Consider the following 27230-nt stretch of genomic DNA (forward strand, 5'->3'; position numbering starts at 1 on the left):
CTCTCTACAAAATGTCATGAACCTGATTGCTGGCTTCGGTCAGCTCTCGGGTTTCACTATCAATTGGAACAAATCTGTTCTTATGCCCTTAGATCCCCTGCCGGGTCCATTGCCTGAGTGCGCAAGGGACATCGCTGTGGTGGATGAATTTCGATATTTGGGCATACAAGTCACGCCATTCCCGCTTAACTACCTAGACAAAAACCTGTCACCATTGCTACAGAAACTCCGCCTAAAATGTTCAGCCTGGAGGAAGTTGCCACTATCTGTGACTGGTAGGGTCAACCTCATTAAGATGGTATGGGCGCCTCAGCTCCTATACATCTTTCACAATTCCCCAATCTGGATCACTCATAGATGGTTTACTCGGATAGACTCTCAGTTTAGGGAATTAATTTGGGGGGGTAAATCACCTCGTATTAGTCTACACTCACTGCAGCTCACAAAAGACCAGGGGGGTTTAGCAGTCCCACACTCTAGATTCTATTTTATAGCCTCGCAACTCCAACATCTTGGCAACTGGGGAGTGGTAGATAGCTCTGACCCGATTAGGTCACTGATGGTCCCGGTGGATTCGGCTCTCCCGGCTCTGGTGTATCTGGAGGCTGGTCTTACCCAGTTCCCTGATACTTTTCCCACAATAGGCCTGTTGAACAAACTATGGAAGTATGTGAGAAGTATTTTTAAACTTAAATCAATCTGCCAGTTCACTCCAATCTGGAGAAATAAATACCTGGGGGAACTCTTTATTCTGAAGGGCTTCGGCTCATGGGAGATGCTAGGGATACATTATGTCACCCAGTTGTTCTCTGGTAATGTCTTTAAAACTTTTGCTGCCATGAAAGAGGACTTTGGCTTACATAACACTCAATTCTATCAATATCTACAGTTGAGACACGCAGTACAGTGCGAGAGTAGACTCTCCCCGTTAGTTGTGACAGCACACCCGTTGATGAGAGATGTGCTCTCCACGGAGGATAGAAATGGCATGATTTCACGGGTCTATGCAAGGCTACTTCAACATACACATGATGCCAGTAAACTTCCTTGTAGACGTGGGTGGGAGCGTGACTTGGGACCTATAGACGGGGAAACCTGGGAGTTGTGTCTGACATCTGCCCCCTTAGTCTCAGTCTCTGCTTCCCAGAGACTGTCCCACTTATATCTACTACACAGGGTGTACAGGACCCCGGCTAGGCTACACAAGTGGGGCTTTAGAGACACCCCCTTGTGCCCTAAATGCACCGCACAAAATGGAGATCTGCTGCATATGATGTGGAAGTGCCCCAAACTATTTCGGTATTGGAAATTTGTTCTGGATACTATAGCTCAGGTGTTTCAGATACCAGTTCTTACTGACCCAGTGGTCTGCCTCCTTGGTGCCTTGGAACTACCTGACCTGTCACCAAATGGCCATACTGCAGTGCTACGACTGCTTTATCTTGCCCGCAAGGAGATTGCTAAACTATGGATCACCCCTAGGGTACCAACGGGTGCGCAATGGGTGAAACAGGCTAACAATATTTTAATACGTGAGAAACTAACATATCAACACCGGGGTGCCTTAAAAAAGTTTTACTCTATGTGGCAGCCATGGCTGGATGTACCGGGACTGGGTCCCTTGCAATTGGTGAGAGACAGATTGCTACAGGGATAGAGTATCTTACTTTAGTGAAAGGGAGTGTGATGGTGCTGCGGGTGGGGAGAGAGAGAGGAACATGCTACATCATTTATTGGAGAACCTAAAAAGGCACGGAGAATATGATAGAGGTCCACAGCTTTCTTTCTTTCTTTCTTTATCTTTCTTTCTTTCTTTTTCTTTCTTTCTCTTTCTTTTTCTTTCCTCTTCTTCTCTTTTCTTTCCTCTTTCTCTCCTATTTACCCTCCTCCCTTTCCTTCCAACTTTAGTTTATTTCACTTTCTTTTACCTCCTGAGATTGCAGTTGGATGCATCTGCACACAGTCAGATTACGTTTCCCAGGGTGATGCTACATATGACATGCAGTACTGTAAAGTATAACATTTTCTCATGATTGTACTGTTTATGGATATGTTGGATATAGGATTATATCCTGATTCTTCCCTGTAAACTGCAAATAATGTTGATCTGTCTGTGTACAATTATATGATTGTATTCCTATCTGTATACAATAAACTTGCTTTTTGATTCAAAAAAAAAAAAGTCTCCAAGCTCCAGACCCCACGGGAGATTAGAAAACCTGGTTAACACTAGCTAGAAATAATCATCTGGAGACAAAGCTCTGTCTCTAAAATGGGAGCCCTGAGCTCAAGCTTGCCTCCTAACAAGCCTGGACACCTTCATACCCACACAACTTGGTCTCCCGTAAGACCTGGACACGGAAATGATAACTTCTTCCCACCCAAACCTCTATAAAGTCTCCAAGCTCCGGACTCCGATCCGGGATTACAAAACCCAGTTAACACTGACTAGCCAGTCTTTCCCACTCAGAAATAATCCTCGGGAGACAGAGCTCTGTCTACTAAATGGGAGCCCTAAGCTCAATCATGCCTCATAACGAGCCTGGACACCTTCATACCCACACAACTTGGTCTCCAGTAAGACCTGGACATGCAAATGAAGACTTCTTCCCACCCAAACCTCTATAAAGCCTCCAAGCTCCGGACTCCGATCTGAGATTACAAAACCTGTGTCCAGGTCTCCAATAGGACCTGGATACAGGATTGGAGACTTCTTCCCACCCAAATCTCTTTAGAGACTCCAAGCTCCATACGCCATTCCGGGATTAAAAAACCTGGTTAATGCTGACTACCACTCAAAAATAATCTTCTGGAGACAGGGCCCTGCCTCCAAAATGGGAGCCCTAAGCTCAAGCATGCCTCATAACGAGCCTGGACATCTTCATACCCACACAACTTGGTCTCCAGTAAGACCTGGACACAGAAATGATAACTTCTTCCCACCCAAACCTCTATAAAGTCTCCAAGCTCCGGACTCCGATCCGGGATTACAAAACCCGGTTAACACTGACTAGCCAGTCTCCCCCCCCAGAAATAATCCTCTGGAGCTTCATACTCAACCTTAAAACCCGTTTGCGGTTTTCCCTAAACTAACACTGTGGTAGGACCCAGCACTGTAACACTGTCTATACAACTATACAACAATATTTATTAATACAATTCTAAAATATACCAAGGGGATATATACAAGACATGGATCAACCCCCAAAAATAACAATAATGAAAAGGTAAATCTGAGCCATGCCAAAATACAATGACATTTTTGCCAACTATTTATATGGAATATAGAGGCCGGAATAGAAAAACAGCCGTAAATTGTAAATACTAGTACCGGAAAGGAGTATAGATGATAGTTTCTGCCAGTTCCCAGTTGACTTTACCAATGACCTCAAATATTATTACATTTTTTGTTGCATTGGTACAGTGCCAAGTCCCCTAATCGCCTTTTTTTGCCAATCCCTTGGCAAAAGGGAAAAAAATTGAGAAAACGGATTTGGCTACTGTTGACTTCATCGGGATTGGATTCGGCAGCCCAACGTTTAACATGCTTGGCCTGAACCAATCTAAACCCAAACCAGGTGTGTTCGGCTTATCCATAACCACAATGACGTCTTCCATTGAAGCTTCTGCTGAAGATCTGCTGGACCTTGCTGTGTGCACTGGTGGGCAGTCATGTTGGAACAGGAAAGGGGCCGTCCCCAAACTGTTCCCACAAAGTTGGGAGCATGAAATTGTCCAAAATGTCTTGGTATGCTGACACCTTAAGAGTTCCCTTCACTGGAGCTAAGGGGTCAAGCTCATAATCCCCCCTCCACCAAAAGATTTGGACCAGTGCACAAAGCAAGGTCCATAAAGACATGGATGAGCGAGTTTGGGGTGGAGGAACTTGTCTGGTCTGCACTGGTCTATCAACCCGATAGAACACCTTCGGGATGAATTAGCAGAGATTGCGAGCCAGGCCAGTGGTCAAACATTCCCATAGACACCCTCCTAAACCTTGTGGACAGCTTTCCCAGAAGAGTTGGAGCTGTCATAGCTGCAAAGGGTGGACCAACTCAATATTGAACCCTACGGACTAAGACTGGGATGCCATTAAAGTTCATGTGTGTGTGAAGGCTGGCGTCCCAATACTTTTGACAATCTAGTGTACATTGGGAGGTCCTTATACAGTTGTGCCTCAAACGCGTTTCGTGGGATAAACCCACTTCTTCAGAAAGACTTCAAGGGATAAAGATAAATCTGAGGCCAACTCAATATTGAACCCTACGGACTAAGACTGGGATGCCATTAAAGTTCATGTGCGTGTAAAGGCAGGCGTCCCAATACTTTTGACAATCTAGTGTACATTGGGAGGTCCTTATACAGTTGTGCCTCAAACGCGTTTCGTGGGATAAACCCACTTCTTCAGAAAGACTTTGAGGGATAAGGATAAATCTGAGGCCAACTGAGCTGCAAAGGGCGGGGCCAACTCAATATTGAACCCTACGGACTAAGACTGGGATGTCATTAAAGTTCATGCGCGTGTCAAGCGCAGGCGTCCCAATACTTTTGGTAATATAGTGTAGAAGGCATTTCCCTCACTCAGGACAATAATACACCTTGAGGGTTGTGCGAGTTCTCTGATGTTTCACAAGACCAGACGTCTATGAAAAACATTTCCAGCACTCAGGGCAGGAATACAGTTTCTCCCCTGCGTGAGATCTTTGATTCATAACAAGGTCTAATTTCCATGGAAAACATTTCCCGCACTCAGGGAAGGTTCTACGGTTTCTCCCATATGCGAGTTCTTTGATGCCTAACAAATACTGATTTCTTTCCAAAATGTTTCCCGCACTTTGGACAGAAAAACGGCTTCTCTGTGTGAGTTCTTTGATGCATATTGAGGTCTAATTGCCATGAAAAACATTTCCCACACTCAGGGCAAGAACATGATTTGAAGTCTGACAAGTGTTGATTTCTGTCCAAAAGGTTTCCCGCACTCAGAGCAGGAATACGGCTTCTCACTTGCGCGAGTTCTTTGATGCATAATGAGGTCTGATTTCCATGGAAAAGATTTCCCGCACTCAGGGCAGGTTTTGCGGTTTCTCACCCGTGTGAGATCTTTGATGTCTGACGAGTACTGATTTCTGTCCAAAACATTTCCCGCACTCAAAGCAGGAGTATGGCCTCTCCCCCGTGTGAGATTTCTGGTGCCTGACGAGTACCGATTTCTGTCCGAAACATTTCCCGCACTCGGGACAGGGAAAGGGCTTCTCACCTGTGTGGGTTCTCTGATGCATATCGAGGTCTAATTGCCGCGCAAAACATTTCCCGCACTCAGGGCAGGTATAAGGCCTCTCCCTTGTGTGACATCTTTGATGCATAACGAGGTCTACTTGCCGGGCAAAACATTTATCGCACATAGGGCAGGAAAATGGCTTCTCGCTCGCGTGTATCAACTGATGTCTGTAGAAGCTGGTCCTATGTGAGAAGCATTTGCCGCACTCGGGGCAGGTATGCGGCTTCTCCCCCGTGTGAGATCTCTGATGTGTGATAAGGTTTGATTTCTGCGAAAAACTTCTCTCGCACTCGGGGCAGGAATACGGCTTCTCCCCCGTGTGAGACCTCTGATGTATGACCAGCGTCGACTTACGAGGAAAACATTTTCCGCACTCGGGACAGGAATGAAGCTTCTCCCCCGTGTGAGACCTCTGATGTACAGAAAATCTTAATTCAGAAAAAAAACTTTCCCCAAATTCAGGACAGGAAAATGTCTCCTCCCCCGGAATTCCAGAACCATCCCACACAGCGCATGGATTCTCAAACTCAGAGGGATTCCATGGTCTGTCCACACCGTGAAGTCCTCCATCCATAGTGGAGCTGTTTTCCCCGACACAATCTCCTGAGGCGTCCTTGTCTCGTATTCTCCACAAAATGGGGCGATCCTTTGAGGGTTTCTCCATGGCGTGTCCTGGAAAAATAGAAAAACGTTGTCAATATATCTGAGAGGGTTAGTTCACTTCCATCAAGATTCCATCTGGATCAGGTAGATATGAGTGAGGAGATGTTCTCTGTGGAGGTCCCAACCAGCTGGGACTCTTCCCCCCATCAAAGAACCTTTGGTCCTCCTCCCAGATCACTTCTACATTTACACAGCCTTGTCAGAAGAGCAGGAACCAATGGGGACTGGGAAGGGGCGTGCTCTTTACACAACCACAAGCCTGGGTTTAAAGGGGTTGGAAAGGTTTGTTTTTTATTTTGTAAATAGGTTCCTTTAACCACTTAAGGACCGCCTCCCGCACATATACGTCGGCAGAATGGCACGGCTGGGCACAAGCACGTACATGTACGTCCTCTTTAAGTGCCCAGCTTCCGGTCCGAAGCTCTGTGACCGCGGCCGCAGGACCCGATCACCGATGGAGTCCCGCGATCGGTCCCCGGAGCTGAAGAACGAGGAGAGATGTGTGTAAACACAGCTTCCCCGTTCTTCACTGTGGCGCCATCATCGATTGTGTGTTCCCTGATATAGGGAAAGACGATCAATGACGTCACACGTCAAGCCCCGCCCCCCTACAGTTATAAACACATATGAGGTCACACTTAACCCCTTAGCGCCCCTAGTGGTTAACTCCCAAACTGCAATTGTCATTTTCACAGTAATCAGTGCATTTTTATAGCATTTTTTGCTGTGAAAATGACAGTTGTCCCAAAAATGTGTCAAAATTGTCCGAAGTGTCCGCCACAATGTCGCGGTCACGAAAAAAATCGCTGATCGCCGCCATTAGTAGTAAAAAAAAAATTATTAATGAAAATGCAATAAAACTATCCCCTATTTTGTAAACGCTATAAATTTTGCGCAAACCAATCGATAAACGCTTTTTGCGATTTTTTTTTACCAAAAATATGTAGAAGAATACGTATCGGTCTAAACTGAGGAAAACAATTGTTTTTTTCCGATATTTTTTGGGGATATTTATTATAGCTAAGGGTAAAAAATATTGCATTTTTTTAAAAATTGTCGCTCTATTTTTGTTTATAGCGCAAAAAATAAAAACCGCAGACATGATCAAATACCACCAAAAGAAAGCTCTATTTGTGGGGAAAAAAGGACGCCAATTTTGTTTAGGAGCCACGTCGCACGACCGCGCAATTGTCAGTTAAAGCGACGCAGTGCCGAATCACAAAAAGGGGCAAGGTCCTTTAGCTGCATTTCGGTCCGGGTCTTAAGTGGTTAAGATCCCAACAAGACTGGTAATAAAGTTTTACGGTAACATGTATCTAGAAGTCTGCTGGAAGAAGAGGAACCGACCTAAGAAAGTCTCAATCTGTGTTATCATATCTGTGCTACTGTAACTAGGAGTGACACAACCTAATACTGCCAGATGAACCCCAAGAGGGGCATCAGTACAGGGAGGGGACCATTATCAACCTATTATTGGCTGATATCACTCAGCTCCCGCCCTACTCTGGACCAATCAGTGAGCAGTAACAGAGCAGAGAGAAGAATATATTATGGGTCACCTGTGCTGATCTCTGCAGGAGTGTCCTCCCCTATGATTGTCCTTGTCATCCCAGCCTCCTCCGTATATTGCTGATCATCCCTCACATACGTCTCTTCTTCTTCTTCCTCAACTTTCATAATCAGATCTTCAACCTAAAACAACAGAATGTGGATAAAAATAACATCTGTAACATAGAAGTATTTATAATGTGAGATCACATAGAAAATATCATCTTGTAGAGTCCACACATCGTCTCCACATGTCAGAGTGTTCAATCACTTTATGTTCCCGACCCTCAACTCCACCTACCTGATCATGATGAGGGCTGGTTTGACCTCCCTGTGTGCAATACAGAGGACGGGGACATCTCTCTGGTGGGTTTCTGTTACTAGGTGGTTCCATCACATCCTTGCGTCCTCCAGAAAGCTCCTTTATCACTCCATACTCCTCATCCTCCTCTATATACTCGTCTTTGACAACAACTTTATGACCTCCAAGGTTTCCACTCTGAATATATAATAAAACATTAATTCTAACAAACATGCTTATGTATAAATCATAACTACCAATAATACTCGATCACCTACCTGATGATGGTGGGGGATGGTGTGGTCCTTCCGTGTAGAATCCCGGGAATACAGAGGACGGGGACATCTCTTTGGTGGGTTTCTGTTACTAGAAGACTCCATCACATTCTTGTGCCCATCTGAAACCTCCTTCATCACTCCATACTCTTCATCCTCTTCCATATTCTCTTCTTTAACATCAATATCACTATCACTATCACTATCACTATCACTAAGGTTCCCACTCTGAAAATATAAAAAAACATTCATTGTATTAAACATGTTTTTATATCATTTATAACCACCAGTAATTGTTCCTCATCTACCTGATGATGGTGGGGGATGGTGTGACCTTCCTGTGTGGAATCCTGAGGACGGGGACATCTCTCTGGTGGGTTCCCATTACTGGATCCATCTGTAGGAAACACACACACTGACTGAATACATTGTTTCTATGTGTTTATCAGATGATGGGGGATCTAGGTGGAGCCTCCGTACTGCTCTCTCCTTTACAATAAAGTCTCCTCTTACCCGGTGATGTGAGGGGCGGCTGATTGTCCATCATGATGTCACCATCCAGATTCTTCCCTTTTCTTTTACGGGATAATGTCCCAGAATTCCCGGCACCGCTGACTTTTCCTGTCAGCAGCTCCATCATCTTCTTGGTGACTTCTAGAATCTTCTTCATGTTGTGTTTCTCAGGTTTTAGGGAGTCACATGGAGGCACTGTGATGGTCATATGATCACCAGACTTCATAGGAGGAAATTTCTGTATTGGAGAACCAATAGAATATCATGTTAGAATCCCAAAATCCTCTTCACCTCTCCGGTCAGGTCTGTGTCTTATTAATAGAGATAAGAGTGATGTCATGTGAGAGAGGCCCAAAATCCAAGGAGTACCTTCAGGCATTCTAGGGGCATAAATTACACATCAAACTTTCTGACTACCTATCACATTTTTTAAGGCCCTGGAGCACCAGGACAGTAGAAAACCCCACAAAATTACCACAATTTGGAAAGCAAACACCCCAATGTATTTTCTATGAGGCAGAATGGGTCTTATACAAAGTTGTCAATTTATAAGTTATTTTTAACACATAGCATGAACATATCAACAATTACACCCCAAAATACCTTCTGCTGCTCCTCCTGAGTAAGGCAATACCACATGTATGAGGCCTTTCCACAGCCTGGCCACATACAGAGGCCCAACATCCAAGGACCACCTTCAGGTGTTCTAAGGGCATAAATGATAAATCTAATTTCCTACCTATCACATTTTTGAAGGCCCTGGAGCACCAGGACAGTGGACACATCCACAAAATGACCACCATTTGGAAAGAAAAACACCCTAACGTATTTTCTATGAGGCATAATGAGCCTTTTGAACATGTCATTTTTTCCACAAGTTTTTGAAAAATGTGGAAAGAAAACTATTTTTTTTTACACAAAGTAGTCAATTTATAAGATATTTTTAATACATAGCATGAACATACCAACAATTACACCCCAAAATACATTCTGCTACCTTTCCTGAGTTTGGCAATACCATGTGTGTGAAACTTTTTTTACAGCCTGTTCACACAGAGAGGCCCAAAACCCAAAGAGAACTTTCAGGCATTCTAGGTGCATAAATGACACATCAAACTTTCTGACTACCTATCACATTTTGATGGCCACTTTTTTACACAAAGTTGTCAATTTATAAGATATTTTTAACACACAGCATGAACATAACAATTAGACCCCAAAATACATTCTGCTACACCTCCTGAGTAAGGCAATACCACATGTATGAGGCCTTTCCACAGCCTGGCCACATACAGAGGCCCAACATCCAAGCACCACCTTTAGGTGTTCTAGGGGCATAAATGATAAATCTAATTTCCTACCTATCACATTTTTGAAGGCCCTGGAGCACCAGGACAGTGGACACATCCACAAAATGACCACCATTTAGAAAGCAAAACACCCTAATGTATTTTCTATGAGGCCTAATGAGCCTTTAGAACATTTTTTTTCCACACGTTTTTGAAAAATGTGGAAAGAAAACTATATTTTTTTACACAAAGTAGTCAATTTATAAGATATTTTTAATACATAGCATGAACATACCAACAATTACACCCCAAAATACATTCTGCTACTTTTCCGGATTTTGGCAATACCACGTGTAAAACTTTTTCACAGCCTAGCCACATAGAGAGGCCCAAAACTTAAGGAGAACTTTCAGGCGTTCTAGGTGCATAAATTACACTTTAAATTTTCTGACTACCTATAACATATTTGAAGACCCTGGAGCGTCAGGACAGTAGAAACACCCACACAATGACTACCATTTGGAAAGCAAACACCCCCAACGTATTTTCTATGAGGCAGAATGAGCCTTTTTGAAATCTTACACAAAGTTGTCAATTTAAAAATATCTTATAACACACAGCATGAACATATCAACAATTACCCCCTAAAATATATTCTGTTACACCTCCTGAGTAAGGCAATACCACATGTATGAGACCTTTCCACAGCCTGGCCACATACAGAGGTCCAACATCCAAGGACCACCTTCAGGTGTTATAGGGGCATAAATTATACATCTAATTTCCTGACTACCTATCACATTTTTGAAGGCCCTGGAGCACCAGGGTAGTGGACACATCCACAAAATGACAACATTTTGGAAAGCAAACACCCTATTGTATATTCAGTGAGTCTTTTGAACATGTCACTTTTTTCCACAAGTTTTTTGGAAAAAGGAGAAAAGAAAACTAAAATGTTGATTTTATTTAAATAAAGTTGTCAATTTATAAGCTATTTCTAACACATAGCATAGACATACTAAGAAGTACACCCCAAAATATATTCTTCTACTTGTCCAGGCAGCAGGTAGGAATATGGTCTATAATGGGCACAGTGGCGACAATTGGCACAGTGGCGACAATAAAGGGCACAGTGACATCAATGGGCACAGTGGCGAAAATGGGTACAGTGGTGACAATTAAAGGGCACAGTGGCGACAATTGGCACAGTGGCGACAATGGGCACAGTGGTGACAATTAAAGGGCACAGTGGCAGCAATTGGCACAGTGGCGACAATTAAAGGCCACAGTGGTGACAATTGGCACAGTGGTGACAATTGATTGGCACAGTGGCTGCGTTTGATGGCATGGCACAGCGGTGACAATTGATGGCGCAGTGGTTGTGTTTGATGGCATGGCACAGTGGCTGCGTTTGATGGCATGGCACAGTGGTGACAATTGATGGAATGGCACAGTAACTGCATTTGATGGCATGGCACAGTGGTGACAATTGATGGCACAGTGGCTGCGTTTGATGACATGGCACAGTGACTGCATTTGATGGCATGGCACAGTGGTGACAATTGATGGCACAGTGGCTGCTTTTGATGGCATGGCACAGTGGCTGCGTTTGATGGCATGTCATAGTGGTGCGAATTGATGGCACAGTGGCTGCGTTTGATGGCATGGCACAGTGACTGCATTTGATGGCATGGCACAGTGGTGACAATTGATGGCACAGTGGCTGCGTTTGATGGCATGGCACAGTGGCTGCGTTTGATGGCATGGCACAGTGACTGCATTTGATGGCATGGCACAGTGGTGACAATTGATGGCACAGTGGCTGCGTTTGATGGCATGGCACAGTGGCTGCGTTTGATGGCATGGCACAGTGGCTGCGTTTGATGGCATGGCACAGTGGTGACAATTGATGGCACAGTGGCTGCGTTTGATGGCATGGCACAGTGGCTGCGTTTAATGGCATTGCACAGTGGCTGCATTTGATGGCATGGCACAGTGGTGACAATTGATGGCACAGTGGCTGCGTTTGATGGCATGGCACAGTGGTGACAATTGATGGCACAGTGGCTGCGTTTGATGGCATGGCACAGTGGCTGCATTTGATGGGCACAGTGAGGCTGCAATTTTTTTTTTTCGTTTTCGCCCCCCCCAAAAATGTTGAGCACCAACCGCCACTGACAGGGCACCAGCTGCAGGGACACAGGAAGTCAACATTAGGGGGACGGATCCGGCAGTGACACACACTGCCTGGCGCCCCCCTAAATGTTGCACCCGATGCCACGACACCCCCCACGCTACCCCACTGGCTCTGCCCCCTCTCCGTCCACCGACTTCCGGGTATCGGATCTGGCATTGGATGAGCCTTTTGAAACCTTACACAAAGTTGTCAATTTATAAGATATTTTTAACATTGATGACATGGCACAGTGACTGCATTTGATGGCATGGCACAGTGGTGACAATTGATGGCACAGTGGCTGCTTTTGATGGCATGGCACAGTGGCTGCGTTTGATGGCATGTCATAGTGGTGCGAATTGATGGCACAGTGGCTGCGTTTGATGGCATGGCACAGTGACTGCATTTGATGGCATGGCACAGTGGTGACAATTGATGGCACAGTGGCTGCGTTTGATGGCATGGCACAGTGGCTGCGTTTGATGGCATGGCACAGTGACTGCATTTGATGGCATGGCACAGTGGTGACAATTGATGGCACAGTGGCTGCGTTTGATGGCATGGCACAGTGGCTGCGTTTGATGGCATGGCACAGTGACTGCATTTGATGGCATGGCACAGTGACACACACTGCCTGGCGCCCCCCTAAATGTTGCACCCGATGCCACGACACCCCCCACGATACCCCACTGGCTCTGCCCCTCTCCGTCCACCGACTTCCGGGTATCGTTTCTGGCATTGGGAGCATTTGTGCGAGTACAAGTACTCGCACAAATGCTCGGTATCGGTCTCGATACCGATACTAGTAGGGGCCGCGACCTGGACTCAGCTGCAGCGAAGTCCATCCTCACCACTAGAGGCTCTGGCGAACACCTGCTGGCTCTTAGACTCCGCGCCCTGGGCAATCTCACGTTCTAGCTCCCTGTGAGATCCGTCTTGGCGTCCCAGAGCACCTGACTTCCTGCACCACCCAGGTTTCCAATCGCAGCAGTCAGCCGTAGTGTCCACTATCATAGCAGTGCACTCCTGACCCAACAGTGTGCATCTGTCATCTAGTGACCTGACACTTGGAATATACTGCTTGATTCCCAGTCGGTTACTGAGGTGGACAAGGGACTCGTTACTCTGGGAAAAAAATGAATTGGTGTGCAGATTTTGCAGAGCTGATCATAGCCATGAGAGGGCACTCTGACTTATCGTTGAAATGCATGACCTGGGCATTACATGGATGGGGTGATGGATGGGGTGGGTGGACCAGTAAGCTTTTAATTTTTTTTATTTATTTTTTTATGTTGTTTTTTTTTTTTTTAATGTTAATTGTGATCGAAAAATTATTTGAACTCTGTGAGACGTCTCCATTCAAACGGATGGACATGAATTGGGGTCGTTTGAGATATATTGCTGGGCAAAAAGATTGGTCTGGTCCAGGAACTGCTTAATAGAGAGAAGAGTGATGTCATGTGACCTCCCAGAATCCTCCTCACCTCTCTGGTCAGGTCTGTGTTTTATTAATAGAGATAAGAGTGATGTCATGTGACCTCCCAGAATCCTCCTCACCTCTCCGGTCAGGTCTGTGTTTTATTAATAGAGATAAGAGTGATGTCATGTGACCTCCCAGAATCCTCCTCACCTCTCCGGTCAGGTCTGTTTTATTAATAGAGATAAGAGTGATGTCATGTGACCTCCCAGAATCCTCCTCACCTCTCCGGTCAGGTCTGTTTTATTAATAGAGATAAGAGTAATGTCATGTGACCTCCCAGAATCCCCCTCACCTCTCCGGTCAGGTCTGTGTTTTATTAATAGAGATAAGAGTGATGTCATGTGACCTCCCAGAATCCTCCTCACCTCTCCGGTCAGGTCTGTGTTTTATTAATAGAGATAAGAGTGATGTCATGTGACCTCCCAGAATCCTCCTCACCTCTCCGGTCAGGTCTGTGTTTTATTAATAGAGATAAGAGTGATGTCATGTGACCTCCCAGAATCCTTCTCACCTCTCCGGTCAGGTCTGTGTTTTATTAATAGAGATAAGAGTGATGTCATGTGACCTCCCAGAATCCTCCTCACCTCTCCGGTCAGGTCTGTGTTTTATTAATAGAGATAAGAGTGATGTCATGTGACCTCCCAGAATCCTCCTCACCTCTCCAGTCAGCAGGTAGATGATCTCCAGGGTGAGGTTTAGTATCTTCTCAGTCACGTGACTCTGGTCCTCCTCCATCCTCATTGGTCATGTGATCTATGCGGGTTTCCTGTGGACCAATAATTCATAACAGAAAATTATCTGGACTGTACCGGTTGTACAATATTAGGATGGGGGTAATATGAGGGTTTGTATTATGGAAGAACGGTCCTCAGTAGGATTACACACAAAGGAACATTCCGTTCAGGGTTTGTATTGTTTTGGGGGTTCGGTAGCCTCTTTCCCTTTGCCCTTTATATCGAAATAAGACTCATATCCTCCGGCCCCGTAAATAAGGAAACGTTCTGGCCCTGAAGGGGTTAATCTAGGTTTCCACACTATATATGTGTGTATCATCATCTGCTGGAGATAAAAGACGTCACAGTGACTGGAGGAAGAGGACGGACATGACGGGGGTTACTGGGTGTAAATATATAATAAGATCTTATTACCTCTTCTGCTGCCACTTCCAGCAATGTCTCCTCTCTAATTTGTACAAGGAGCCTATTGTCTATAGCTGAGATCACTTCCTGTCTGTACCTGACATCACTTCCTGTCTATCTTTCATAGAGACTTCCTATTTGGGTAGAAGCTAGAAGATCACCATCTTGTGGAGCTTAAGGGAACTGCAGCCCCGAGGAAACGTCTTTTTTAATTTTGTTTAGTTTCAGATGCATTCGTCCATCGGAGAATATTGTTATGTCATTCGTTATGCTGAAAGGATTCGCTTTCAGGATCAGTTTTCCTATCTTCGGAGTTCGTTTCGTATATATATTTCTTGGTCCAGGTGGATTTGAAAGATTTTGCATTTTTTTTGGAAAATTGCGATATATTCGTTTTTGGTTTCAATATTTAGTGTGGATTCGTTATTCATATAGCAGAACTATTCAGAAGGATTTGAAATCTGATATTTGAAATTCAAATCTATTCGATGTCCAAATTTTAAATGAATTTAAAAATGTAATTCATTTCCCCATGGGCTCGAAATGAATGAAACAAATCCATTAGGTCATTTCCTTATAACTTTTTTTGTTGGAGTTCGATACTACTAGCTAGATTCACAGTCCTCGCCGCAACTTTAAGGCGGCGTAGCGTATCGTATTTACGCTACGTCGCCTTAAGTCAGGGAGGCAAGTACTGTATTCTCAAAGTACTTGCCTCCTAACTTACGGCGGCGTAGCGTAAATGCGGCGGGCGCAAGCGCGCCTAATTCAAATTCGGCTGAGGGGGCGTGTTTTATGATAATTAGGCTTGACCCGACGTGATTGACGTTTTTTTGGGACTGCGCATGCGCCTACATTTCCCAGTGTGCATAGCGGCTTATTGATTTTGATGTGGAAGTAAACAACGTAAATCCCTATTCACGGACGACTTACGCAAACAACGTAAAATTTTCGAATTTCGAAGCGGGAAACCGGCCATACTTTAATATTACTATTCCAACTATTTGATGGAATAATTTTAGGCCTGATGATGCGTTACGGAAACGGCGTATCTGTACTGCGTCGGCCGGGCGTACGTTCGTGAATAGGCATAACTAGTGATTTACTTATTCTACGCCGACCACAATGGAAGCGCCACCTAGCGGCCAGCCTAATTATTGCACCCTAAGATAGGACGGCGCAAGATAAGTTTAAGTGTATCTCTGTTTGAGAATACACTTAAACCTAGGTCGGCGCAAATTCCGAGTTAGGCCGGCGTATCTACTGATACGCCGACCTAACTCTACCTGAATCTAGCTATACATGTCTATTAGGAGATTCCTATACATCCGAATCTCCGAAAATCGATTCATAACTAAACAAAACATAGATGTCTAGCCGGGAAAGGCCCCACTAATTAGGCTCCCCCTGATGCTGGCTCCTGGTAAGGTATATAAACCCTCCCTGTTTTTGTCAGCTTCCCTTCATTCGTATATACCAGTGGTCTCCAAATTGCAGTCCGGAGGCCAGATAAGGCCCTTTGCTTGCTTTTATCTAGCCCTTGGGGAACTATTTTTATCCAACGATACCACAGACACCAATGATGGGGCTCAATGACACTAATGATTGGGCACAATTCCTCCCAATAACACCAACAATGGGGCACAATTCCTCCCACTGACACCAACGATGGGGCACAATAACACCAATGATGGGGCACAATTCCTCCCAATGACACCAACAGTGGGGCCCAATTCCTCCCACTGACACCAACGATGGGGCGCTGTTTTTCCCACTGATGCCAACGATTGGGCATTGTTTATTCCCACTGATGTCTGGATATTTTCTATTCCCAATGGCCACAGTCCGGCCCCCCCCCCCCCCTAAGTCTGAATGGCCGTAAACTGGCCCTGGTATATTAGGGTGACCAGACATCCCCAGTTTCAGGGGACAGTCCCCTGATTGAGGACACTGTCCCCTGGACCAAGTCTGTCCCTGGGTTTGTCCCCAGATTGGATTTAATAGGGGGCAGGGGCAATTTCAAAGACAATCAGTGCAGAATTAAAATTAAAAAATTTGAATTACACACCCCCGCTCCGCCGTGCCTACTAGCATAGGGGGGTGTATTTTTCCCATTATCTGTGCCCCTTTCTGATGATCATGTGCTGGTCGGAGCAGAAGGGAATATTTCTTCAGTTTCGGGCGCATGTTCTTCTGCCTTGGCTCAAATCCTGGCCAGCCACCTGCCTGCTAGGGATGAGCTCCGCGTTCGATTCGAACGTATGTTCGAATCGAACATCGGTCGTTCGATCGTTCGTCGAAAATCGAACAAAATGGGTCGTTCACGCCAAATTCGAATGACACAAAACGTCCCATAATTCACTGGGGCGTTGAGCGCTGATGATTGGCCAAGCATGCTGTATGTCCCGCATGCTTGGCCAATCACAGCGCTCAAAAAACGAAGAGCCATAATTGGCCAAAGCCAGGGTGGCTTTGGCCAATTATGGCTCAGGGGGATTAGTACACGCCCCCCACTATAAAAGGCAGCCTGCACGGCTGCCTAGTGTAGTGTGTTGGCGGTTCTAGAGAAGATCAGTCAGTCAGACAGAGAGAGATAGAGAGATAGAGACACAGTGTCTTAACTAGATAGATAGATAGATAGATAGATAGATAGATAGATAGATAGATAGATAGATAGATAGATAGATAGATAGATAGATAGATAGAGTAGTTAAAAGTACAGTTTGTAGAGAATATATTCACATCCTTAGGCGTTGTCAATATATTTATAAACTGTACAGCTCAGCTAGTTTATCTATTAGTATCTGTCAGGCAGGAGATTGTTCTACATGCAGCGCTCTAACGTGTTGTATTGCCTGCATTAGGGATTTACTTTAAATATAATTATTCTGTGTTATTTAACGTGTGCTAGTTAATTGCACACACAGACGCATTACCTGTTACTGCACGTGTGCAATTTATTTGCACAGAAGCGCAGTCGCTGTTAATGCAACTGGGCTATTGAATTGCACAGAAACGCAGTCGCTATTACTGCGTGCGTGCTGTTTAATAGCAACTAAAGGCAGTTGGTGTCACTGCGTGCGTGCTGTTAAATCGCATTTGACCGCAGTCGCTATTACTGCGTGCGTGCTGTTTAATAGCAACTAAAGGCAGTTGGTGTCACTGCGTGCGTGCTGTTAAATCGCATTTGGCCGCAGTCGCTATTACTGCGTGCGTGCTGTTTAATAGCAACTAAAGGCAGTTGGTGTCACTGCGTGCGTGCTGTTAAATCGCATTTGACCGCAGTCGCTATTACTGCGTGCGTGCTGTTTAATAGCAACTAAAGGCAGTTGGTGTCACTGCGTGCGTGCTGTTAAATCGCATTTGACCGCAGTCGCTATTACTGCGTGCGTGCAGTTTAATAGCAACTAAAGGCAGTTGGTGTCACTGCGTGCGTGCTGTTAAATCGCATTTGACCGCAGTCGCTATTACTGCGTGCGTGCTGTTTAATAGCAACTAAAGGCAGTTGGTGTGACTGCAACTATTTTGTTACTTTACACTTGAGCCAAGTCGCTCTTACTGTGTGGTTGCTGTTTAATACCATCTGAACGCAGTTGGTGTGACAGCGACTATTTTGTTACTTTACACTTGAGCCAAGTCGCTCTTACTGTGTGGTTGCTGTTTAATACCATCTGAACGCAGTTGGTGTGACAGCGACTATTTTCTTACTTTACACTTGAGCCAAGTCGCTCTTACTGTGTGGTTGCTGTTTAATACCATCTGAAAGCAGTTGGTGTGACAGCGACTATTTTGTTACATAACACTTGAGCCAAGTCGCTCTCACTGTGTGGTTGCTGTTTAATACCATCTTAACGCAGTTGGTGTGACAGCGACTATTTTGTTACTTTACACTTGAGCCAAGTCGCTCTTACTGTGTGGTTGCTGTTTAATACCATCTGAACGCAGTTGGTGTGACAGCGACTATTTTGTTACTTTACACTTGAGCCAAGTCGCTCTTACTGTGAGGTTGCTGTTTAATACCATCTGAACGCAGTTGGTGTGACAGCGACTATTTTCTTACTTTACACTTGAGCCAAGTCGCTCTTACTGTGTGGTTGCTGTTTAATACCATCTGAACGCAGTTGGTGTGACATCGACTATTTTGTTACTTTACACTTGAGCCAAGTCGCTCTTACTGTGTGGTTGCTGTTTAATACCATCTGAAAGCAGTTGGTGTGACAGCGACTATTTTGTTACATAACACTTTAGCCAAGTCGCTCTTACTGTGTGGTTGCTGTTTAATACCATCTGAACGCAGTTGGTGTGACTGCGACTATTTTGTTACTTTACACTTGAGCCAAGTCGCTCTTACTGTGTGGTTGCTGTTTAATACCATCTGAACGCAGTTGGTGTGACATCGACTATTTTGTTACTTTACACTTGAGCCAAGTCGCTCTTACTGTGTGGTTGCTGTTTAATACCATCTGAAAGCAGTTGGTGTGACAGCGACTATTTTGTTACATAACACTTTAGCCAAGTCGCTCTTACTGTGTGGTTGCTGTTTAATACCATCTGAACGCAGTTGGTGTGACAGCGACTATTTTGTTACTTTACACTTGAGCCAAGTCGCTCTTACTGTGTGGTTGCTGTTTAATACCATCTGAACGCAGTTGGTGTGACAGCGACTATTTTGTTACTTTACACTTGAGCCAAGTCGCTCTTACTGTGAGGTTGCTGTTTAATACCATCTGAACGCAGTTGGTGTGACAGCGACTATTTTCTTACTTTACACTTGAGCCAAGTCGCTCTTACTGTGTGGTTGCTGTTTAATACCATCTGAAAGCAGTTGGTGTGACAGCGACTATTTTGTTACATAACACTTGAGCCAAGTCGCTCTTACTGTGTGGTTGCTGTTTAATACCATCTGAACGCAGTTGGTGCGACATCGACTATTTTGTTACTTTACACTTGAGCCAAGTCGCTCTTACTGTGTGGTTGCTGTTTAATACCATCTGAAAGCAGTTGGTGTGACAGCGACTATTTTGTTACATAACACTTTAGCCAAGTCGCTCTTACTGTGTGGTTGCTGTTTAATACCATCTGAACGCAGTTGGTGTGACTGCGACTATTTTGTTACTTTACACTTGAGCCAAGTCGCTCTTACTGTGTGGTTGCTGTTTAATACCATCTGAACGCAGTTGGTGTGACATCGACTATTTTGTTACTTTACACTTGAGCCAAGTCGCTCTTACTGTGTGGTTGCTGTTTAATACCATCTGAAAGCAGTTGGTGTGACAGCGACTATTTTGTTACATAACACTTTAGCCAAGTCGCTCTTACTGTGTGGTTGCTGTTTAATACCATCTGAACGCAGTTGGTGTGACTGCGACTATTTTGTTACTTTACACTTGAGCCAAGTCGCTCTTACTGTGTGGTTGCTGTTTAATACCATCTGAACGCAGTTGGTGTGACATCGACTATTTTGTTACATAACACTTTAGCCAAGTCGCTCTTACTGTGTGGTTGCTGTTTAATACCATCTGAACGCAGTTGGTGTGACTGCGACTATTTTGTTACTTTACACTTGAGCCAAGTCGCTCTTACTGTGTGGTTGCTGTTTAATACCATCTGAACGCAGTTGGTGTGACAGCGACTATTTTGTTACTTTACACTTGAGCCAAGTCGCTTTTACTGTGTGGTTGCTGTTTAATACCATCTGAACGCAGTTGGTGTGACTGCGACTATTTTGTTACTTTACACTTGGGCCAAGTCGCTCTTACTGTGTGGTTGCTGTTTAATACCATCTGAACGCAGTTGGTGTGACATCGACTATTTTGTTACTTTACACTTGAGCCAAGTCGCTCTTACTGTGTGGTTGCTGTTTAATACCATCTGAAAGCAGTTGGTGTGACAGCGACTATTTTGTTACATAACACCTGAACGCATAACTATGGCTGGAAGGACAAAGAGAGGCAGAGAGTCACGAGGGCAAGCAGGCTCTGCATCTAGAGGTAACGCTGGTGATGGATGTGGTGCATCCTCTTCAGCACGTGGCCGTGGCCGCTCGTCCTTCTTTTCGGGAGCTGGCCGTGTTGAGCCTCAACATGCTGAGAAATTAGTTGAGTGGATGACCAAGCCGTCCTCATCCTCCTCATCCTCTCTCACACAGACTGATTATAGTTTGTCTGGCAAAGCAGCTGCCAAGGCGTCCTCTACCCTCTGCACAATGGGATCACACAATCCTTCCCTAGTCCCACCGTGTCCTCCTGAGGAGTCCCCCGAACTGTTTCAACACAGTGTTGGGTACATGCTAGCTGAAGATGCACAGCGTTTTAAAGACTCCGATGACGGAACACTGATAGAGGAAGGCATTGATGTGAGCCCAGGGAGAGGGGGTGGCCGAGAGGGACAACAATCTGGGAGTGATGTTCCCCCAGCTGGAGCATACTGCCAGGTTGTCGCCAGTGATGATGAGGAGGGAGGGGATGATGAGGTCATTGACTCTACCTGGGTGCCTGGTAGGAGAGAGGAGGAGGAGGAAGAGGACGAGGCACAGGCACATCTTCAAAGAGGCAGGAAGCCCTCCAGGGGTCAGCTTAAGGGCAGTACACCAACTGCATTACGTGGCGCTGCTGTGTCTCAACGGTACAGCAAAAGTTCTTTGGTGTGGGCCTTTTTTGAAACCTGTCCATCAGATGCTACCTTTGCTGTTTGCAACATATGTCTCAAGCGTATCTCGCGTGGCCAAAACATCACCCGCTTGGGCACCACATGCTTGTCCAGACATATGTCGACCTGCCATGCAGCTCGTTGGCAGGCATACCAGAAAGACCCACACCAAAGACCAAAGCGGTCCTCCCCTTGCCCTTCTGTGACCTCAAACCCCACTAGACCCCTAGTCCTCTCTGCAGCCTGCACCGAAGGTGTAGAAATAGGTGTGTCACAACGTAGTAGTGGTAGTACATCCGGCCAATCTACTGATATTACCAGACAAATTTCCCTGCCCCAGCTGCTGCAGCGCCGAAAGAAGTACGCTCCCAGCCATCCACATGCCCAGCGGTTGAATGCTAGCTTAGCAAAATTGCTAGCACTTCAACTGCTACCTTTTCAGTTGGTAGATTCTGCCCCCTTCCGTGAGTTTGTGGAATGTGCAGTACCTCAGTGGCAAGTACCCAAACGCCACTTTTTTTCACGGAAGGCGATTCCGGCTCTCTACCGGCATGTGGAAGGCAATGTCCATACCTCGCTGGACAGGGCGGTCAGTGGTAAGGTGCATCTTACCGCTGACTCATGGTCCAGCAGGCATGGACAGGGACGTTACCTGTCTTTTACGGCCCATTGGGTGACTCTGCTGGCAGCTGGGAAGGACGCAGGTCAAGGCACAGTAGTTTTGGAGGTTGTTCCACCACCACGCCTCCAAAACACTACAACTGCTTGTGACACACCTCTCTCCTCCACCCCCTCCTCTTCTTCTTCCTCTGTGGCCTCTTCCTGTGGTGATGTTGGCTCAGAACCAGCCGTGCTCCGTAGGCGTACGACGGGCTACGCAGGAATGCAGGCCAAGAGATGCCATGCGGTCCTAGAGCTGGTGTGCTTGGGAGACAGGAGCCACACTGGGGAAGAGGTTCTTTCAGCTCTGCAGGGGCAGGCTCAGAGGTGGTTGACGCCACGCCAGCTGAAGCCTGGAATGGTGGTCAGCGATAATGGCACCAACCTCCTCTCTGCCCTGCGACGTGGAAAACTCACCCATGTGCCCTGTTTTGCGCATGTTCTCAATTTGGTGGTGCAGCGGTTCTTGGGCAGGTACCCTGGCTTACAGGATGTCCTGAGGCAGGCCAGGAAAGTCTGTGTGCATTTCCGGAGGTCATATAATGCCACTGCTCGGCTGACAGACCTCCAGAGGGAATACAACCTGCCCAAGAACCGCCTAATCTGTGACATGCCCACCAGATGGAACTCTACGTTGGCCATGCTGCAGCGGCTGCACACGCAGCAGAGGGCCATCAATGAGTACCTGTGCCAATATGGCAGCAGAACTGGCTCAGGGGAGCTTGGGTTTTTTTCACCACGCCAGTGGGCCTTGATCAGGGATGCATGCACTGTCCTGTCACCATTTGAGGAGGCCACGAGGATGGTGAGCAGTGACAGTGCATGCATCAGTGAGACTGTCCCGCTTATTCACATGTTGGAGCACACCCTACATGGAATAATGGACAGGGCCCTTGAGGCAGAATAGAGGGAGGAAGAGGAGGACTTCCTTACCTCTCAAGGCCCCCTTTATCCAGATACTGTTCCTGCTTGCCCACCTGGAACACAGGAAGAGGAGGAGGAGGATGAGGAAGAGGAGGAGGAGGAGGATTGTATCAGCAGCATGGAGGTGGAGCCTAGCACTCAGCATCAACAGCAGCAGTCTTCAAGGGATCATTTACAGTCCCAAGGAACACGTGGACTTTTACGTGGCTGGGATGAGGTGGCTGAGGATCCTGTCGTCCTCAGTGACCCAGAGGACTGTGCCCCGAATGCCTCTGCAAACCTACGCTGCATGGCCTCCCTGATTCTGCAAAGCCTGCGTAAGGATCCTCGTGTACGTGCTATCAAGGAGAGGGATCATTACTGGCTGGCAACTCTCCTTGATCCACGTTACAAGAGTAAGGTAACGGATCTTATGTTGCCATCGCAGAGGGAGCAGAAGATGAAACTACTGCGGGAGGCCTTGCAGAAGGGTCTGTGCAATGCGTTCCCAGAACCGGGGGGATTACCAAAACCTGGCCCTGGACAACGTCTTGCTGAGGCTTCGGTGAGTCAGAGAAGGAGCGGTGGAGAAGGTGGCCGTCTGACCGATGCTTTCAGACAATTTTTTAGTCCGCAGCCCCAAGGTCTGACCGGTTCCAGCAACCATCGCCAGCGTCTGGTTTACATGGTCCGGGAATACCTAGCGTCAAGATCCGACTTGGACACCTTCCCCACGAAAAATCCTCTGGCTTACTGGGTCTTGAGGATGGATCACTGGCCAGAGCTTGCACAGTACGCAATTGAGCTACTGGCTTGCCCTGCATCCAGTGTTCTTTCAGAACGTACATTCAGTGCTGCTGGAGGCTTTGTGACCGATCACAGGGTACGCCTCTCCACCGACTCTGTTGATCGACTGACCTTCATCAAAATGAATCAGGCTTGGATCAACACCGGCTACCAAGCACCTGATGCTGATGTTACTGAATAAGAATTTTGTGTTGAAATATCAGATCCCTTTGAGACTGCTGATGCTGAGTGACTGTCCTGTTGTGCTGCTGATGGAATATCCTTCTCCTCCTCACTTTTCATGCTGTTAGCTAGTAAGAAATTTTGTTTTTCTGTGCTCCGTCACCAGTGCCTAAGGCCTAATTTTTCTGCCCCTGTTTAACAGGGGCGCCTAATAACAATTTTTGATGCAATACTTTGCACGTGGCCTAAGGCACAATTTTTGTGCCCCTGTGTAACAGGGGCGCCTAATAACAATTTTTGATGCAATACTTTGCACGTGGCTCTTTGTTGCGCTCCAATTACAGATATTGGGAGGGGTTGCAGTGTTATGTTGCGCCTAAGGACACATTTTTATGCCCCTGTGTAACAGGGGCGCCTAATAACAATTTTTGATGCAATACTTTGCACGTGGCCTAAGGCACAATTTTTGTGCCCCTGTGTAACAGGGGCGCCTAATAACAATTTTTGATGCAATACTTTGCACGTGGCTCCTTGTTGCGCTCCAATTACAGATATTGGGAGGGGTTGCAGTGTTATGTTGCGCCTACGGACACATTTTTATGCCCCTGTGTAACAGGGGCGCCTAATAACAATTTTTGATGCAATACTTTGCACGTGGCTCCTTGTTGCGCTCCAATTACAGATATTGGGAGGGGTTGCAGTGTTATGTTGCGCCTACGGACACATTTTTGTGCCCCTGTGTAACAGGGGCGCCTAATAACAATTTTTGATGCAATACTTTGCACGTGGCTCCTTGTTGCGCTCCAATTACAGATATTGGGAGGGGTTGCAGTGTTATGTTGCGCCTACGGACACATTTTTATGCCCCTGTGCAACAGGGGCGCCTAATAACAATTTTTGATGCAATACTTTGCACGTGGCTCCTTGTTGCGCTCCAATTACAGATATTGGGAGGGGTTGCAGTGTTATGTTGCGCCTACGGACACATTTTTATGCCCCTGTGTAACAGGGGCGCCTAATAACAATTTTTGATGCAATACTTTGCACGTGGCTCTTTGTTGCGCTCCAATTACAGATATTGGGAGGGGTTGCAGTGTTATGTTGCGCCTAAGGACACATTTTTATGCCCCTGTGTAACAGGGGCGCCTAATAACAATTTTTGATGCAATACTTTGCACGTGGCCTAAGGCACAATTTTTGTGCCCCTGTGTAACAGGGGCGCCTAATAACAATTTTTGATGCAATACTTTGCACGTGGCTCCTTGTTGCGCTCCAATTACAGATATTGGGAGGGGTTGCAGTGTTATGTTGCGCCTACGGACACATTTTTATGCCCCTGTGTAACAGGGGCGCCTAATAACAATTTTTGATGCAATACTTTGCACGTGGCTCCTTGTTGCGCTCCAATTACAGATATTGGGCGGGGTTGCAGTGTTATGTTGCGCCTACGGACACATTTTTATGCCCCTGTGCAACAGGGGCGCCTAATAACAATTTTTGATGCAATACTTTGCACGTGGCTCCTTGTTGCGCTCCAATTACAGATATTGGGAGGGGTTGCAGTGTTATGTTGCGCCTACGGACACATTTTTATGCCCCTGTGTAACAGGGGCGCCTAATAACAATTTTTGATGCAATACTTTGCACGTGGCTCTTTGTTGCGCTCCAATTACAGATATTGGGAGGGGTTGCAGTGTTATGTTGCGCCTACGGACACATTTTTATGCCCCTGTGTAACAGGGGCGCCTAATAACAATTTTTGATGCAATACTTTGCACGTGGCTCCTTGTTGCGCTCCAATTACAGATATTGGGAGGGGTTGCAGTGTTATGTTGCGCCTACGGACACATTTTTATGCCCCTGTGTAACAGGGGCGCCTAATAACAATTTTTGATGCAATACTTTGCACGTGGCTCCTTGTTGCGCTCCAATTACAGATATTGGGAGGGGTTGCAGTGTTATGTTGCGCCTACGGACAAATTTTTATGCCCCTGTGTAACAGGGGCGCCTAATAACAATTTTGGATGCAATACTTTGCACGTGGCTCCTTGTTGCGCTCCAATTACAGATATTGGGAGGGGTTGCAGTGTTATGTTGCGCCTACGGACACATTTTTATGCCCCTGTGTAACAGGGGCGCCTAATAACAATTTTGGATGCAATACTTTGCACGTGGCTCTTTGTTGCGCTACAATTACAGTATGTTTGAGGGGTGCCCTTTTTTCTACAATTTTGCTTTCCCAAAAAGATAATGCCACCCCCCCACCACCCCTAAAATAATCGAGATATTGTTCCCACACAGCACGTGCGCAACCAGTATTAAATTACTTTGTTATTATAATAATTTAATGTTGTGCAGGGACATTTCTAAACACGTGCCACTACTAGAGACACACAGCAGGTGTGATATTTGAAGGAATTTTTCATTTTTTTTTTTCACTTTAAACATCATTAAAATCGCTGCTCCGCAAAAACGTCCGTTTTTAAAATATTTTTTTCGATTGATACATGTTCCCTGGGGCAAGACCCGGGTTCTGAAAGACGTTTACCAACATTAAATTGAATATTGGTCTTTAAAATGATCGTTTTTGAATTCGAACGTTCGAGTCCCATAGACTTCAATGGGGTTCTAAATGTTCGCGCGAACCCGCGGTCTGTTCGAACGTTCTGATGCGAACCGAACCCGGGTATGTTCGGCTCATCCCTACTGCCTGCCTATCTCCTTGCCTTCCCTGACGGAGTGATCTTCCTCCGCTCCCCATCCAGTAGTAGCCGGGGCCCGAAAAGTAAGACTTGAGGGGCTGTGAGGCGGGCGGCGACGGACAGAGAGTCGCTGATTGTTGCCATTACTAGTAAAGAAAAAATATGTCCCCGGATTTCATTTTAAAAATCTGGTCACCTTATGGTATATACTGTATTATAGTTAGGCTGTTTGTTTGGTTTCTGCGCCACAGTCTTTATTTTCACTTTTATGTTGGTGTTGAATGGGTGTTGTGTGTGTAGCACTACCCCCGCAGGAGCTACTGGTTTAGATTTGGGGTTTTGCACGTTACCTTTAGGTTCGTTGTCAAGAGAAAAAAGTCTATAGAAATTGCAATATCCACACAAGATGTAAAACCTTCAACCGTCTGAGAACGAAAGATGGATAGTCAGGGATCCTCTGCCACAGGATTTAAGGCCCGAACTTCCAGCCTTACAGCAAAAGAGCCTTTAAGCCGATCCGGCAAACTGTAAGACAAATAGAGCAGTGGATCCCTTTATAACAAAGTCACCAGGCCTATCCCAAGACATTAGCTTGGTCTCCTCCAGGGCAGGTTTCCTTCGTTAAGCAGCTTCCCCCACTTGGATGGACAGCTTGGGATCCCCTTTTGAATCGTAGGCACCAGCCA

The 27230-nt window shown here is 46.0% G+C and overlaps 1 protein-coding gene across 1 annotated transcript; it reads right to left on the reverse strand.

The window, feature by feature from the left end:
* Nucleotides 1–4124: 4124 nt before the first annotated feature.
* On the reverse strand, nucleotides 4125–8349 carry LOC120909565 (zinc finger protein 572-like). Its single transcript, XM_040321328.1, has 4 exons — nucleotides 8069–8349; nucleotides 7791–7988; nucleotides 7501–7633; nucleotides 4125–5950 (listed from the first exon to the last, which is right to left on the reverse strand). The coding sequence occupies exons 1-4, from the start codon at nucleotides 8327–8329 to the stop codon at nucleotides 5064–5066; spliced, it is 1479 nt and encodes a 492-aa protein (XP_040177262.1). The 5' UTR covers nucleotides 8330–8349; the 3' UTR covers nucleotides 4125–5063.
* Between the last annotated feature and the right edge of the window lie 18881 nt (nucleotides 8350–27230).

Source organism: Rana temporaria, chromosome 8, assembly GCF_905171775.1.
Source record: "Rana temporaria chromosome 8, aRanTem1.1, whole genome shotgun sequence".
NCBI classification, from domain to species: domain Eukaryota; kingdom Metazoa; phylum Chordata; class Amphibia; order Anura; family Ranidae; genus Rana; species Rana temporaria.